We start from the raw sequence: 16941 nt of genomic DNA on the forward strand, positions 1-16941 counted from the left end.
GAGGGGGGTGGGCTCCCCCCCGACCACCCCCCCATTGCAGAGTTGGCAGCGTAGCAGGAGTCTTTCAGTCCGGGATTGCTTACATTTCCTTAACTTCCACGTAAAGAAGATGGCTGGATGAATTAGAAAGGGGATTTTGTAGATGATTTTCTCTTCGTCAGGTAACCACAGTCTGTAAAGTGGCTTATTTTGCGCAGTGTTTTGACAAATGAACTTGGCATAGATATTTTAGGGCGAGCCTATTTAGTAAACACTCGCACTCCGTCTTTGGTACCTTAATTTGATCAGTTCATTTTGACAAATAATGGGATTAGGAGAAGTTTGAAAACAAAAAAGACTTTACTACTTCTGTGGCCTTGCCAGATGGATTATAAAGTGGTCATTATTCAGTTGTCCTGGATTTTTAAAGGATGTTACCAAGTGGGACAGGAGAATAAATCCCTTTTTATTTCTATCCCGTTTTGACTGAGGGTTTATGCTCATGTTTTTAAAGTAAAAAAACTAGTAAAGGCTTGGTTTGAAAACACTTAACCTTTAATATTAGTCTTTTTTGGAGACTTGAGATAATTACTATTGTAACTTAATGCAGTTCAGTGCTGCAAAGTCATTGTTTCGAAGGAGAGGGGTTGGCAATACGGAGTCGCCTCCGCGCATTGTTAACAACGTTTAAACCAAGAAAAATGTTTAATTGTACTTTTTGCAGAGCGGCCTCTACTTTGACCAGAGAAGCTACAGCAGCCTTAGACATAGCAGAGCCCTCCCCGCCTACCACTCTCGGGTTTGTCTCAGGCTTGTTGGCTTTGTGTGTTTTGTTTTCCCACTTGAACACATTTCTAACCCGCGATTTTGCATTTTGACGGGGTAGAACTAATCTGTGAATGGCTGTGTGCCCATTGGCTTGTGGTAACTGAACTCGTAGAGTCTGTGTGAGTGTCTTTATACGACAGGAACTGCTGAATCACCGTTGTGCTAAATACTCACTTTTTAAAATGAAAACTACTTAACATGTAAAAACGTTCAAAGAATTGTATAGCGACCATCCATGTGTCTACCACTTAAGGAGTCTACACTTAATATTTTGCTATATATCCTTTATCATATTATTGTCTGTCCATCCATCCATTGATCCATCTTTTTGGGGGGATGTATTTCAGAATAAGTTGCAGGCATCAGTACACATCATGGTGAATGTCTTTCTAATGAAAGCTTACATGTAGGATTTAAACTGTAAATGGGGTGAGAAGAATATAATTATTTAATGTCTGAACTCTTGTATTTTTTCAAGGAATCTGGCACATCAGTACACTGAAAAAACATTAAATATACAGTGCATAGTACATTTAAAGTAATTCATTCGTCAAAACCTGCACACAAAACTTATTCTGATTTGCCCTGTCTGATGGGCTTGGGGAAAAGAATCGAAAATTATATTTCTAAATAACATTGGAAAAAGAAAGATTGAATTCCATTTTAAGAAGTGCTGTGCCTTGTCAGTTGCTTTGGATTTGTTGCGACCAGTACAGTTTATCTGATTAAACTAAGGCTTGTTTTGAAATACTGGTTTCTAATCTATTTGGAAAATGGCGTTTGCAGTGATGGCTTGGAGCTCATTTACCTGGTTCCTCAGCCATCAGGCTAAGTCCATTTGGAGTCTACTGTGAGGTCACAGAACGTGGCCCAGGGGCCGTGTGCCACCTACCTGGGTGTGGCCACCCTCGTCCACAGACCCGCGCCACAGCCCTCTTTCCTTGAGTGCTACCTCCTGACATTACTGTTGGAAGCCCACCAGGACGTAAACACATTTATAGAAAACTATTCCAGGTGTTTTTGTTACTTATCCCTTAAAATGGGTATTCACAGATTTTTTTTTAATGTTCATTTTTTTTTTTTACAAATAGTTTATTGTCAAATTAGTTTCCACATAACACTCAGTGCTCATCCCCAAAGTGCCCTCCTCCATGCCCATCCCCCCTCCCCCCCACATCCATCAGTCCTCAGTTTTTGTCAGCATTCAAGAGTCTCTCATGGTTTGCCTCTCTCCCTTTCCCCCACCATTTCCGCCCTTCTTCTCCCCCTTGTTCCTCCGTCAAGTTCCTCCTAATCCTCCTATACGTGCAAACATATGATATTTGTCCTTCTCTGCCTGACTTATTTCGCTCAGCATATAATGTTCATTTTTGAGAGAGAGAGAGAACGCGCACAAACAGGGGGAGGGCAGAGAGAGAGGGAGACACAGATTCTGAAACAGGCTCTGGGCTGAAAGTGCGGTCTGACATGGGGCTCGAGATCATGACCTGAGCTGAAGTCAGACGCTTAGCCGACTGAGCGAGCCACCCAGGCGCCCCTGGAAAGGAGTTCTGATGACGAAGTTGTGCTCAGCTGTGTGTTACTGAACTCAGCACCCAGGAATTGCTAATAAATTATGGAGTGTAGAATAATCACTGCTTCTGCTTTCATGATAGAGAGACCAGTTCTTTTGTTTTGCTAAATTGTCTTGTTCTGTTTTGTTTTTCTTTCTTGACAGTCTTCTTCCCTGTGTAGTGAGCCTCTGGCGACGTGGAAGAGTAACAGGGTTAGTACTTTCTCAGCGGTGTGTTGCCTTCAGAGGTACCAGTTGCTTTTCTTTGGGTTAAATCCTGCGCTTTTTCTCATAGGCCTCCTTTACTGCAGATTCCGGGCTGCTGAGAAGCACCAGTCTGGTGCGTACTGTCCCTTCCAGTGTGTGTGCTGCCCTCCCCCCGGGGGAGGGGCGCTGTCCTGGCGCCTCTGCTCCACGAGAGTCAGGGACACAGGCTTTCCTGCCGAGCGCCCTGCGGGATGTGCTGCCTGCGCTTCAGATGCAAAACCTGCGGCGGTGAAAAAGCCCCTCCTTTCCAAGGGTGCTGCGGCTCGTGGTCCCGTNTGTGCGCGTGTGTGTGCGCGCGTGTGCGCCGTGGCCGCTCTCGGGGGCCCTCGTTCCTTCTCCGCGCCGCTCCCTCTCCGGAGGGAGAGCACTCCTAAGCGTTCCTCCTGGTTTCGCGGCCGGGGGTGGGGGGAGACCCTGTCACTGCCGAGCGTGTGGAGCCGAGCGGGAGCGTGGCGCTGTGGCGCGGGGAGGCCGGCCGTGACGCCGCCCCGCCCGCGCTCCGCTGGCGTAGCCCGTGGACACGGCCTGGGGCCGGAGTGCTGCCCGGAGCCGGGACACTTCCAGAACAGCCCTGATGCTGGAGAGGGATAAGTGGCGTTTTCTCTGTTCTGTAGGTGTCGCTCTATGGCGGTGGATTGTATCCCCCTCACGGGGCTCGAACTGTAAGTCTAGCCGGAGGGAGGTGGTGAGGCGGGTGATGGGCAGGTGGGCACGATTTACCTGCGAAGCATAGGCGCTTCACCCGGCCCGCGGGTGCCCTGTAAGCCGAGCCCCGGGAGCTGCCGAGTGTGACCCTCGCGCGCGCCGGAGTCCCGGCGCCGGGGGTGAGGGAACGCAGGCCAAGGAGCCCCTTCCTGCTCGCCCGTCCCTCCGGGGAGGGTGGGGGCCGTGCCCCTCAGGACACCCCCGCCCCTCTCACCCTCCTGCCCGGGGCTGGGGGGCGGGTCCCAGACCGGGGAGCGGCGGTCACCTTCCCCGTGGACGCCAGCAGCCGCTGAGGGTGCCGGGTCCCTAACGTGTCCCCAGCAGGAAGGGGGCGGCACCGTTGTAACTGCTTTCCTCCCGGGACCTTCACAGCCATCCGAATACAGCTGGCGCTCCTCGAGGACGAGCTCGGCCCGAAGCAGCCCCGTGGTGAGCGCCGCCTGGGCCCCGCGCGCCGCGCCTGGGGCTGGGAGGCTGGGGGCGCAGGNCTGTGTGAACGTGGCCGCGTACGTAATTTCTGAAACGAGTCCGGACGACGTGTGGCGTCACGTCTGCGAGCGTCTTGCCTCTTCAGCGGGGGCGATGCCGTAGCCGGCCTGCCGCCCCTTCCCCGCTTCCCGCCCCGGCGCTTTCCCGGCCCCGGCCCCCCCCACCCCCCCGGGCGNCAGTCCACCGCTAGAAGCCGTCACGGGAAGGCCCCAGCCGCGACGCTTCTACTCACCTAATGTTTCTGGAGTATTAAAGCATTTTTAAGCCCTGACAGTAGTGGTGGCTTCAGGACGGCCACGTTAAGGGCCCTCCCCCGCGTCTGTTCCCCCCGTAGCGTTCGGAGACCGCCCCGCGCGGATGTGAGCACCTCCTGTGCCTCGACTTGCCTTCTTTACATAAAGCCTCTTGTTGTATCCGCGCCTGAAGATTTCCTTCATTTTTTTTCTTTGGCATTTAAAAGATTTTTTTTTTAGTGTCTTTTTTTTTAAGAGAGAGCGCGTTGTGCATCAGCAAAACGAAGGGAGAGGCAGAGAGAGAGAGAGAGAGAGAGAGAGAGAGAGTCCTAAGTGGGCTCTGTGCTGTCAGCCCAGTGTAGGGCCCAGCCCCACAGACTGAGATATGACCTGAGCTGAGATCAAGAGTTGGGTGCTCCGGTCACTGAGCCACCCCAGGCACCCTTGACGTTGAAAAGATTTTTGAAAAGTAAATCATGTTCCTTTTTCTACCAAATGCTTTTTGGAGACAGTGTTTTTCGTCAGCACGTCAGCAGTTCTTTTTAATGACGATGTACTGTTCCATTAGTGCATGGATTGTACATTTCTTTTGGAGGATTTCTTGGATACATTTTATTTCTTGGTAGGGGTATTGTTTTTTGTTTTTAATTGGACCCTAGTTGACACACAGTGTTCCTTACTTACCCGTGTACAGCGTGGTGATGCGACCAGCCTGCCCATGGTGCTGCGTTCACCACAGCACGTCTCTCCCCGTACAGCACTCTGTAGCCCCCCTGTTCACACTCTCTGTGCTCTTTTACCCTTGTGACTCCATCATCACATAACTGGAACTTTGTATTTTCCACTCCCCTATCCATGGACGTTTAGGGTTGCGCGATGTTTGTTACCACAAACACTTGCATAGTGGACTCTCTTATACAAGTATATTTTTGTGTATGTATGAGTAGATCTCATATAAGGGAACTTGTTAATCCTAAAATGATGGGGGTATATACATTTAAATTATGATGTACATTGCCACATTGCCCACCAAAAAGACTGTACTAAGTTATTTTTCCAGTGGCAAAGAGTGACTTGAGGAACTACCTTGTTATTCTGGACAGTGTCAAAATTGGAGAAACTACTTTTTAAAAAAAATTTTTTGAGACAGAGGGAACATGCAAGCACGTAAGTGAGGGAGGGTCAGGGAGAGAGGGCGTCAGAGGATCCTAAGTGGGTTCTGTGCTGACAGCAGAGAGCCCGATGTGGGGCTTGAACTCACGAACCATGAGATCATGACCTTAGCCATAGTCGGTTGCTTAACTGACTGAGCCACCCAGGCGCCCTGGAGAAATTATGAAAGTAGTTTCTTAATGTTCAGTACAGATCGCTTTGTGGAATGGAGTAAGTGAACTATATTAGTTTTCTTTTATATATATGTTCGACTCTGTTCTGCCATTTCCAAGTGGAAGTTCTCAGGAATTCTACTCCCATACTTAACAAAAATGTACACAGACATGTTTCAGGAGATAAAGGCTTTTGATATAAGTAGGAAGTTTACTTTTACCTTACTCTGTAATAAAATTCCACTTGGCAGTTCTTGGGCCTGGTAGCATTTTTAATGTACCAATGTGATGAGCCCTTGCAAACAAAGTTATAGTAATTTTCAGTCGAGTGTAGAGCCTTGTCCTTGTGTGCTGCCTATTTGCTATGTCATTTGCATGTTGAGTTCAGAGTCATTATCTTAGTGATGCCAGAATAGTTCTTCAGTGACGTCAGAATGGAGGTAACCTTCACACATGGAAGAGGAGTCTTCTAGGACTGGTGAAATAGGAAGGAAACTGTAGGGTGATGTTAGAAATAGCTCCACTCATTGCCTAGGAATGAATAAAGGAAAATAAGAATCATCATTTCAGTGTCCTTGCTGGTAGGAAATTCTGTCTTTGACTTACGTATTATTTCCCTTGAAGATATTCTTAATATTTTCTCTCCCAGACTGAAATATTAAGTACACTTCACCACTGATGGGATCCCAAGGGGCCTAGAGGTTTAGAAAGCATGAAACCCCTAACTGCTTTTGAGTGGTCTCTTTATGCCCCAGCCCTTCACTCCTGCCCTCTTTCCTTCTGTACCTTCAATAAAAGATAAAGTAGTATTTTATTCTGTGTGCTTTTTGGAAATACCTTTTGGTCTTCAGGAGTAGTTTATTGTGCCTTGAAGTCACTTTTCTATTTGATGGTGCCCGATACGGGGTGCCCGTGATAGGCTTGTGTGCAATATCTGCATGCTTCTCAGAACCTTCCCCAGTGTGCTACAGCCAGATGAGACCTGCAGTGAAGTCGCACCGTCTTCATTATCTGTTTTTATTGTCCGTAGTTTCCCGACGATGACTGTGCGAGCATTGGGTCTTCTGGTCGTGCCAGTCCTGGGCGAAGGGACAGTGTGGTGAGCGTGGTTTGCATGCAGACATGTACCGTGAGCTTTAAAATTGCACCAGTGTGTGATCACGTGAACTCTACTAGAAAGTGAGATTTGCATTTGACAAAATGAGCATTTTCTTCAAATTTAGTTTAATTGAATAATTTGCCTCCGAAAATGTGTTCCGTGAATGTGCGTTCTCTGTGGGCTGCGGAGGCTTTCAGTAATAACTTGCCCCTCACACCTCTTACGTGCTAGTCTGCGTATTTGAAAGATTTACGCTTTTTGTTCTCTGTTGCCGTTTTATTCATATGCATTTGTGTGCACAGTTCACCACAAACAAGTTTCTCAAAGCAAAATTAATGCTCTGCTCTGTGTAAGACTTGTGACCGTGGATTGCAGATCATGTCAGTTGCTTTCTTTGCTGAGTATTTAATTTGCATTGTTTATTATTTATACATCTTTTAAGACCTGTGAACTTTTTAGGAGTTGTTGATGGCAAAATTTAAAAATTCCAGTCTTAGAATTCAACTAGCATAATAATTGTAGAAGCAACATTAAATAGTTAGGGGAGACTACAGATTGAATAATTTCAGATTATTCTTTTGATGAAGCTGGGAGTTTTACAGAGAGCTGATGACATTTTTGCTATATGTAAGAATTGATTTGGAAATCATATCGGTAAGGATGGTATGTCAGCTTAGAGCTAGAAAAAAGAGCCATGTTTTGTGAAAGATATTGATAAACATGAAGTTTCCATAGAGAACGGGACCACCAAATGTTTGTGAGATTTGTCGCCAAGAATGCAGCCATCTGATGAAGGCGGGTGTGGTCCACTGCGAGCCAGCTAGCGCTCATCCGTCCGCCCAGGCCAGGCCGCCCGGAAGCCCCTGGGACAGTGACGGGGTGGACAGGGCAGGGCCTTTAAAGTCACGAAGCCCGGCTCTGAGCCCCCCTCCAGCCCGTCGTGTTAGTTGCGGCTGATTTGTGACGGGGATGTTAGTGCCCGTCTGCGTAGGTAGGCTTGGCGTGCGCATTGGGGGAGTTGCTACGCGCACAGCCCTGAAGTCCGCGGGCAGTAGGACGCGGTCCGGGGCTGGGTGTGTTGCCCTCCGCGTGAGTAACAGCACGTCTGCTGCGCCGGGTCAGCCCTCAGCGCTTCTGCCGGCGAGCGCTGCGGTCTGTGGTTGGCGCACTTGCGGATTCCCTCGCCGGAAGGGAAGGCTTCTCAGCCGGGGGGTGCGGCAGAGCCCGAGGGCAGGAAAGCGGTGCGTGCGGGGCGGGAGAGCCCCGCCCTCGCTCCCGCGCTGAGGGGCGCGTGCTGGGAGGGCCGCCGTGAGCCCGGCGCAGCCCGTCTCCGACCTCGTGGGCTCGCGTCCCCGGGAAGGAAGTAGAAAATAAGAAAGCAGAGGAAGAAAAAGAAAGTAACCCCAGGAACTGTGACGAGAAAGGCAGGGAGAGGACAGGGAACGTGAAGGGACGCACGAGGGTGTCCGAGTCCCCTTGGGTGGGGCGATCAGGGCGGGCTTCCCCGGGGAGACGACCCGGACGAGACTGGAAGTGGCGGAGGCGGCCCGAAGAGCTGGGAGCGCAGCCTTCTAGGCCAGTGAGAGTCTCGGGTGGGGAAAGACGGGGTGTTGGGAAACCGGAAAGAGGCCAGGGTGGCTCTTTCCTTCTTTTGTCCCGCAGGCTCCTGGCCTTGAGGAAGGTGAAAGAGGGGGAAGTGTAGAAACTGGGTAAAAGGGAATGAGTACCCTGCACTAGTGCCGCGTCGCGCGTGTAGGTGCTTCACGGAGGTGATGGCGCATATACGGAACTGCACAGTGTGAAGTGAGGGAGAGGTTTGTGGCAAACACTCTTCTAGAAGCGCCCGCGGCGAGGACGGCGTGTGCGCTGCGCGCGGGAGCCGTGGCTGGCGGCCCCCGGGCGGCTGGGGGAGGGACCCCAGGCCTGGTTCCTGGGCTGTNGCAGTGTGTTGACTGCAGTCGTTTTCCTCATTTCATGATAGTTTATGAAGCACCCCAGGGTTTCCCCTCACACGCCGATGTGCTTGTCCTTTCCTTCTCCCTTTTCTTAACCTTTAAAGCGTCTCATTTTTTCCAATTGAAAGGTTTCTGCCGCCGATTATTTCGGTCGCTCCAGTCGTAGGGCGAGTGTAGTGTCCGAGGCGGATGACGGCGGCACCCCAGATGTGACCCGCGTGAGTGTACCGCATGGAGGGGTCGTGCTGTCCCAGGCTGTGACTAACGGCTGACACCTCCGCTGTTTGAATGTCAGAAACTTTGTTGTCGTGTAACATGCAGTTACTAGTTTTGGAATGGGTATATTGGTGTGCTCTGACTTTTTAAAAAATTTTTAATAAAAATTTTTAAAAAAATGTTTTATTTACTTCTGAGAGAGAGAGAGACAGTGTGAGCAGGGGAGGGGCAGAAGAGAGGGAGACAGAATTGGAAGCAGCCTCCAGACTCTGAGCTGTCGGCACAGAACCCGACGCGGGGCTCGAACTCATGAACCGTGAGATCATGACCTGAGCCGAAGTCGGACGCTTAACCGACTGAGCCCCCCAGGCTCCTCGATGTGCTCTGACTTTAAAAAAAATTTTTTTCTGTGAAAAATTTCTCCTGCAGAAATTATCAACAGCTTCAGCTATTACTAGTAATTTGACAATTTTACTTTATTGTCCTTTCCTTTTTTTTCCTGAATTTTTCAAAAAGCAAATCCATGTCATTTCCCAGTAGTTCAGTGTCTGTCTCTAATTGCAAAGTTCTTTTTTTTTTTTTTTTTTTTATGTTTATAGATTTTTTGAGAGAGAGGAGTGGGGCGGGGTGGAGAGAGAGAATCCCAAGCAGGCTTCTCACGTCTGTGCAGAATTCGACAAGGTGTTTAACCTCACAAACTGTGAGATCATGATCTGAGCTGAAATCAAGAGTTGGATGCTTACCCAGCTGAGCCCCCCCCAGGCGCCCCTGAGAATTTCTTTTTCATATTCACTCTACCATCATCATACCTAATAAAAGAAATAGTTCCTTGGGGCGCCTTCTCTCTCTCTCTCTGCCCCTCCCCCACTTAAACTTCTTTCTCTCTCTCTCTTTTTCAAAAATAAACATTAAAAAAATTTAATTAAAAAATTAGTAGGAGCAGGGAGAGATTTTTTCCTAAACTATCAAGCTTTTCACTTCTGTGTAGTCACTAAAATAAATTGCCAAATTTGTTTTCTTAAGCATTTATTTATCTTTAAGAGACAGAGAGCATGAGCAGGGGAAGGGCAGTGAGAGTGAGACACAGAATCCGAAGCAGTTGTCAGCACAGAGCCCGATGTGGGGCCCAAACCCATGAACAGTGAGATCATGACCTGAGCCGGAGTCGGACACCCAACCAACTGAGCCACCCAGGTGCCCCTCTAAACAACTCTTTTATTAAAAAAAAAAATTTTTTAATGTTTTATTTATTTCTGAGAAAGAGAGAGTGTGAGCAGGGGAGGGTCAGAGAGAGAGGGAGACACAGAATTCGAAGCAGGCTTCAGGCTCTGAGCTGTCAGCACAGAGCCAGACACGGGGCTTGAACCCATGAACCGTGAGATCATGACCTGAGCCAAAATTGGACGCTTAACCGACAGCCACCCAGGCGCCCCTCTAAACAGCTCTTTTAAATGACAGTATCAACGTGTATTTATAACTAAAATGCTCTGTTTCTATTCTATTCTAAAAAAATTCAGTTGTATTTTACCATTTTAGTCAGATAAAATTATCTGTCAAACTATGTAGCTATATGTTTAAATGAAGTTCAAAGGGCCTCTTAATCAGAGAATGAATATCAGAGAATAAGTAAGTGTCTGTCTTTTAAGGAGAAACAAGAAGTTTCAAGGATTTGACAAGGTATGTATTTTAAGAAAATTTTAACGTGCTAATTTCAACAAATATTCAAGGAGTTCACATTTAAAGGGAAACAGTGTACAGTCTGTAAAGTCAAAGCAAAGCATTTTCAGACATCCTCACATTAATAAGGCAAAGGCTTTTATCACTGAAATGTGGGAAAGATTATATTTAATTTTGTTTACTAGTTGATAATTGAAATTCTTTAAGAAAATGTTGCTTTAAAAAAATTTTATTTATTTATTTGAGAGATAGAGCATGCGTAGAGGGAGGAGGGCAGAGAGAGAGGGAGAGAGAATCCCAAGCAGGCCTGAAATCAAGAACCATGAGATCATGACCTGAGTAGAAGCTAAGAGTTGGACAGTTACCCTCTGAGCCACCCAGGCGCCCTTAAGAAAATACTACTTTTGAACTTAAGCTTTCAAATTGGGATACAAAGTTTGCCACCATGCGCTCTTCTTTTCACATTAATACTAATATGAAATATTGCAAGCGTGTTCGCTGACTTTCAGGTTCCAACTGCCAAACCCCTTTCTTGATTGGAAAATTACCTATTTAATTATTTAAGAGTGCAATGACACAGTGTTTACTTGAAGTTTTTTGAGAATAGTAGGCTATAGTTAGCACTAATGAGCAAGTCCTGAGCACCATATTAGGGAAAAAAGCTTTGCTTACTGTTTTTTGTTCCTGTTTTTGTTTTTTTTTAATGTTTATTTATTTTTGAGAGAGAGAGAGAGAGAGAGACAGAACATGAGCGGGGAGAGACAGACACAGTCTGAAGCAGGCTTTGGGCTCTGAGCTGTCAGCACAGAGCCGGACGCGGGGCTCGAACCCACGGACCGTGAGATTATGACCTGAGCCAAAGTCGGACACTTAACCGACTAAGCCACCCAGGCACCCCTGTCTTTGATATTTTAATCTACTTTTTTATTAGCCACTTTTTTTTAGCACTGTGACTTATTTTTAATATTTTTTCTATCTCTAATTTGCTTATTTTACAGGATTGTGACCATATAGTATATATAGCCACCGTTTTCTGAATTCTCACTTACTAATCTTATAAACATTTTATATATTAGTGCATATTTGTTTTCCATTGTTACTTATACACAACAGTTTTTTATCAGCTATTGTGACCATAATTTGCATTAGATCCTCAGACCTTAGTCGTCTTACAGCTGACAGCTTGTATCCTTTTCCCAACCGTTTCCCTATTTTATAATTAAGTATATTATACATGATTAACTTTTATTCCATTTAAAAGCCTTTTCAGGATCTGGCAGACTCTGGGTCATCATTGTGAACATGAGCTTGTCATTGCACTGCAGCTGTGTAGACCTCCTGGTCTGGGGGGAGCCCCTGGGGCTTTTAGAACTCCAGGTTTCATGGAGCTTTTTGTCTGAATGGGGGAGAGCACGTCATCCAGCACAGGTCTGAGGAGACAGAGCTGGAGTCTCTGGCCAAGTCACTGCAGCTCGAGTAACTGGGCTGCGGCGTCGCCTCTCTTGGCATTTTTGCTGCCTTGACAGTCCCGAGGTTTGACGCATGGTCAGTCTGGGCTGCGACAGCTGGGCCCTGTCAGAAGACAGTGGAGGCAGTAGAATCGACATTGCGATGGACTAGTTCAGTGATGCAGCCTCTGAACTGTAAGATCATTCCAAGTTGACTCTTAAAAAATGGGTGGGTTTGGGAGTTATTTCTGTGAGAGGGGACATGAACCAGGATTTTAGGTAGACCTAGAGGGGTGTTTCTGAATGTTGCATGTTTTCTCTTTAACTCCTTAGTAGAAGAGAATTGGGAGGTACTCTGAGGAAAATGAGGCAGTTTTATTCAGACACAAGGTTTCTTTCACTCTGAAGAATAACACTCTGAAGAATAAGAAGGCAGTGTGTTTTTTACTAGCATAAATGTGATGGAAGGTTATTCCTTTCTGTGGCGGTAATCATCAGTATTCAAACCTACTGTCATTGCTTGTTTGTTTTACAACATTTTATGTGTGATTTAAAAAAAAAATCAAAACTAAAATCAGTTCCTTAAGAGTATTATTGTAAAAAGTGGCAAAAAGGTCAAAGTCTATAAAGTCTAACATAAATATATTATTGATAGAGTACTTTTTAATTAAGTAAATGCCTTTTGTTCTAAACTGTTTATTATATAAATGCAGAGAAAAAATGAACATGATAAATGTGTGCAATGAAAAAGGACAGAAAAACTTTAAGATGTTCTGAGAAAATTAGAGTGAAGTGATCTGAATAGAGCCAGAAATAATGGCATTTTGTGTTTTAATAATTAACTGAAGAAAGTTTTTAAATCCTTTTTCTAGATTGAGCTGAGAGGGTTGGCCTAGGAGTTGGAATCTGGCTTGATTTTCATTTAGTTAAACCTGTGACTTTTTCCCCCCTAATAGTAATTGGGATAGTAAATAATATGAACACAGGCTTTAAAATTCACAAAACTGAGATCTGGTAGTTGTTTAGCTTTCAGGAAGTTCTTTCGCCTCTGAATTTCTCCTCATCTGCGAGGTTGGGGTTTAGGATTAGACTTGTAAGGTACTTCTCTTTATGAAACACTAATAACTAAGGCCTATCTGCAAAAGATAGGGTAACTCAGTTACACCATGTCCAGATAATAGGACACTATGCTGTGGTTAAAGTAAATGAAGTCAGTCTTTAAGTACAGATGGGATAGGATTCATTTCCTCATTCACCCATGAAGTTTTTGTCCTTCTGTATGTCAGGTGCTATTTTTGATGTTGCGAATACAGAAATGAACACGTAGACATAGAGCTTACATTAAAGATAAAGAGATCAGACAGTCAATAAATTAATAAATATCATGGGGTCAGAGATTGATAAGTGCCATGAAGAAAATGAAGTAGTTTCTTTAATCCCTGAAATTTGGTAAGGAGAAAAAGAAGATCTAGAATGTATTTGAGGTGTTAACCTAGAATTTGTAAAAGCCTCGGTGGCTGGTTGTCCTTGGATCAAGAATTGAAGGTCAGGACGTGGTGGAGTAAGGAGAAAGGCATACTTCGCACACCCTTTGGGGCTGTTTCGTTTTTTCTTTTCTTTCTGACATATGTGCACACATTGCTTAAAAAAAAAACCAAAAAACAAAAAAGCCAAAGAACTGAATCCCTTAATGTTGTAGGGAAATCTTGTTTGATTATACATTTAACATGCTCTAATCCAGTGGGGGCTGTTTTTGGCCAAGTGTACTGCTCTTATCTATGTGTCCTGTGTCCTAATAATGTTTAGATATTAAAGCTTTTTGGCTTTTGGTTTTATCAGACTTTTCCTTTTGATGTGTATGAAGTTTTTTTTTCTTTTCTTTTTTTTTTTTGGATTAACATTTGCAGTGCTAAAACTTAAGTGTATATATAATTTTCTTTAATGTGTTTCAAATACCATGAAAAGAAACTCTAAAAGTTCTAAACTTGTGCACAAGGACAGCTTGCTCACTGCATGTCCATCCTTAGAGTTAAAGGTCTTGACATTTTGTCTTATGTGTCTTAACTTTTATTTCAGTTTTAATATGTTTACTTTTAGGTTCCAAACAGCAGTTGAACTTGGAGAATTCCACTGTGGTTACTTCTTTTTTTCCTCTTAAAAAAAAAAAAAAAAGCCTGAGATGCTAATAAGCATCCTGATTTTTATCTCTTGTTCTTTTCTAGTTGGATGAAAAATCTGACAAACAGTATGCTGAAAATTACACAAGAGTGAGTATATAAATTCCTAAGGGGATTACATTCTCAAGGTCAGTTGAACTTAATTTCGACTGCTATTTCAGGGTTATACTACATGTGAGCTGGGGGAGCGGCTCTTCCTTTCTTCGTCTACTTCCTGTCCCTGGCCCCCCACATTCCTCTGAGGTTGAATCCTATGAAGCACTGGGAAGAGAAAAGACACTACATTTTATTTGGTTGAATGCCACTTATGAAGCTTCTGGCTGCTCTAGAGATTTCCATTCCCTCTAGACGTGGGTCCTGGGAAGAAGCCATTAAACACTGAACTACACAGGAGTGTAGTGGCGGGGACAGACTCGGCGTTTTTGTTCTGGTGTTTGTTTTTTTCCTTAATAATAAATTTTTTTTTGAAGTAAAATAACTCCTTCCTAGGAGTTGTTTTGTGTTAAAGTCTTTACCTTCTAGAAGTACTTTTAGAAAGTAATTTTAGGAAAATTATCAGGATTAATATAATGCTGTATCCAGTTTTGTCCACTAGGAATACAGTGCAAGCCACAAACATACCCCACATAAGTAAGTTTAAGTTTTCTTTAAAAAAATTTTCTTTTAATGTTTGTTTTGGAGAGTGTGAGGCAGGGGAGAGGCAGAGAGGCAAACAGAATCTGAATCAGGTTCCAGACTCTGAGCTGTCAGCACAGAGCCTGAGGCAGGGCTTCAACTCATGAACCACAAAATCATGACCTGAGCCAAAGTCGGACGCTTAACCGACTGAGCCACTCAGGCGCCCCAAATTTAACTTTTCTGGTAGCCTCATTAAAACAGTAAAAAGCAACAGTTAAAATTAATTTAAATGATATATCTTATTTAACCCAAATAACCAAGATATTTCAATGTAATTAATATGAAAAATTATTGAGATAATTTACATTCTTTTTTCCACACAAAGCCTTTGAAACCTGGTATGTATTTTACACATTTAAACCAGTTGTGGGATTCGCAGCCTAAATTCATGGTGATGCACAGTTTGCTGGAGCTGCAGATTTTGTTTCTGACTTTAGCAGTATTAGAAAAAGAAAAGATTGTAAAGCAGCAGCCTCAAGACCTCAGTAGGAGGACTGGTAATTAGCATACCAGCTATAAATCCTGAACCGTTTTAAATTAATCTCGTGTGCTCAGTATTATTTACATATAGCAAAGATAAACTTCGCAAGCAGCTTGCACACAAACCATTTCCTTTGCCATGATGAGTTCTAGGCCCCAGTAGCGTGTGGGCATGAACGCAGGCCCTTCTCTGGACCCCCTTTCCCGAAGCCAGCCTGTGTTGTCCACTTGTCTCATCCACAGGTGTTAGGGTCCCCCCCCACCCCGCCCCATTTTTACCTCCCACGGCAAATGTCTTGGTATGGAAACAAGACTTAGATGTGTTCTCTTTCTCGTTGTCTAGCCTTCGTCTCGGAACTCCGCCTCGGCAACAACGCCTCTAAGTGGGAACTCCTCCAGACGGGGGAGCGGAGACACCAGCAGCTTCGTAGATCCAGACGCCTCATTGGGTGACTTGCGGGTAATCCGCGATCTTTGGTTTGCTTTTCACAAACAGGTTTTTGGCTTCTTTGTCGTATAGGACACTGGAGCTGTGTAACATTTAATGGGACTTTGTAGGAAGGAAAGGAGTACGAGTTCTTTAAAAAGTATTTTTAAAAGACAGTTCAGGAATGTGACTCAGATCTGAAAGGAAGGAGATTAGTTCTTTTTCTGTTCTCTTTCTTGAACATTTGATGATATTGGAATGAGATCTGCTAATTTACAGATGCCAAAAAAACTTGTTAATGGATGTAAAAGTAATTCTCAGAAATAGTTGGCCTTGTTTTAAATGGAAAATATGAACAGGATTCTAGGACTTGTCGGTCTTTTGAGCCATTATGGTATTATTTGGCTGCTTGAGTATAGTTATCTCTCAGTTTCATGATAAGTGTAGTAATATTTGGGATGACAGAAATACCTGAGTCGAGTCCCCTGGGTTGGAGTTCCTGTTCTTATTAACCCTTTTATTGGAAGGAAAGATGGGGGCTTTCAAAATGTATTTGAATGTCTATTTGCTAAACTCGCTATTTGTGAGCAGTGGGGGAAGGGTTGTAATAAAAATTGCGTTCATGGAGTCATTCATTCACCATTTATTGAGCTGTTGGCCCCAGAAATTTAGGCAGTGAAACACACTTTGAATTTCAGGAGTTCACGGTGTCATAGGGAAGATAAACTGATAGAAATCAGTAGAACTAAATCATGTGATACTATGTAGTAGCAAGAATAGGGTGGTTAAGAGAATTCAGAGAAGCATCGGCTATGTTGGACTAGGAGAAGAGGTAACAGAAGGCTTTTCAGAGGAGACACCCTCTGAGCTAACATATGAAGGAAGAATGCAAATGAATCAGGCAAAGAAGTTGGAGGAAAAAGGCTTTCTGAGAACTTCAGAGAACCAGAAGGTTCTCTGAGAAGTGAGGAGGAGAGGCGAGTGAGAGGGAAGACCGGGGAAGTAGTCGTGGGCTAGAGCACAAAGCATCCTGTATGGTGGCCTAGAAGGCGTTGGGGTCCCCCCCGACAACTGTGGGGTGTTAAACAGGGGAGCAAGAGTATCTGAGTTGCATTCTTAAAGAGGGACCCCAGGTCGGAGGAGGCACCGGAGGTGAAGGGAGCGGTAGTCTGTGGTTGCATAATGAGGATGAGATGAGTAAGTCAGAACAGCGATGAGAAGATGCAGGAAGCTTACTCTGAAGAGAGTCCTGGGAGACTCTGGAGTTGACTGGTCAGCAGCAGAGAGAGGAGGTTAAGGGAAGGTTTTTGTTTCCTTTTAAAGGCGGCCTTGATTATTGTTTTTCTTCCTTGGCTTGAGCCAGTTGAGAGAGAACAGGAAGGCAGAGCAAGGAGAGGGTGAGCAGG

General features: G+C 45.0%; 1 protein-coding gene across 1 annotated transcript in view; it reads left to right on the forward strand.

Annotated features, from left to right (window-relative positions):
* LRRFIP2 (LRR binding FLII interacting protein 2) overlaps nucleotides 1–16941 on the forward strand; it is a 76741-nt gene that overhangs the window by 29405 nt on the left and 30395 nt on the right. The window contains exons 8-16 of the mRNA XM_077754498.1: nucleotides 704–778; nucleotides 2525–2572; nucleotides 2655–2699; nucleotides 3241–3288; nucleotides 3704–3760; nucleotides 6409–6477; nucleotides 8561–8650; nucleotides 13996–14040; nucleotides 15452–15568. Coding sequence (XP_077610624.1) covers nucleotides 704–778; nucleotides 2525–2572; nucleotides 2655–2699; nucleotides 3241–3288; nucleotides 3704–3760; nucleotides 6409–6477; nucleotides 8561–8650; nucleotides 13996–14040; nucleotides 15452–15568 — 594 coding nt within the window. The remainder of the gene's footprint in view (nucleotides 1–703; nucleotides 779–2524; nucleotides 2573–2654; nucleotides 2700–3240; nucleotides 3289–3703; nucleotides 3761–6408; nucleotides 6478–8560; nucleotides 8651–13995; nucleotides 14041–15451; nucleotides 15569–16941) is intronic.

The sequence above is a fragment of the Crocuta crocuta genome, unplaced genomic scaffold, assembly GCF_008692635.1.
Source record: "Crocuta crocuta isolate KB4526 unplaced genomic scaffold, BGI_CrCroc_1.0 scaffold70, whole genome shotgun sequence".
In the NCBI taxonomy this organism is placed as follows: Eukaryota; Metazoa; Chordata; class Mammalia; order Carnivora; family Hyaenidae; genus Crocuta; species Crocuta crocuta.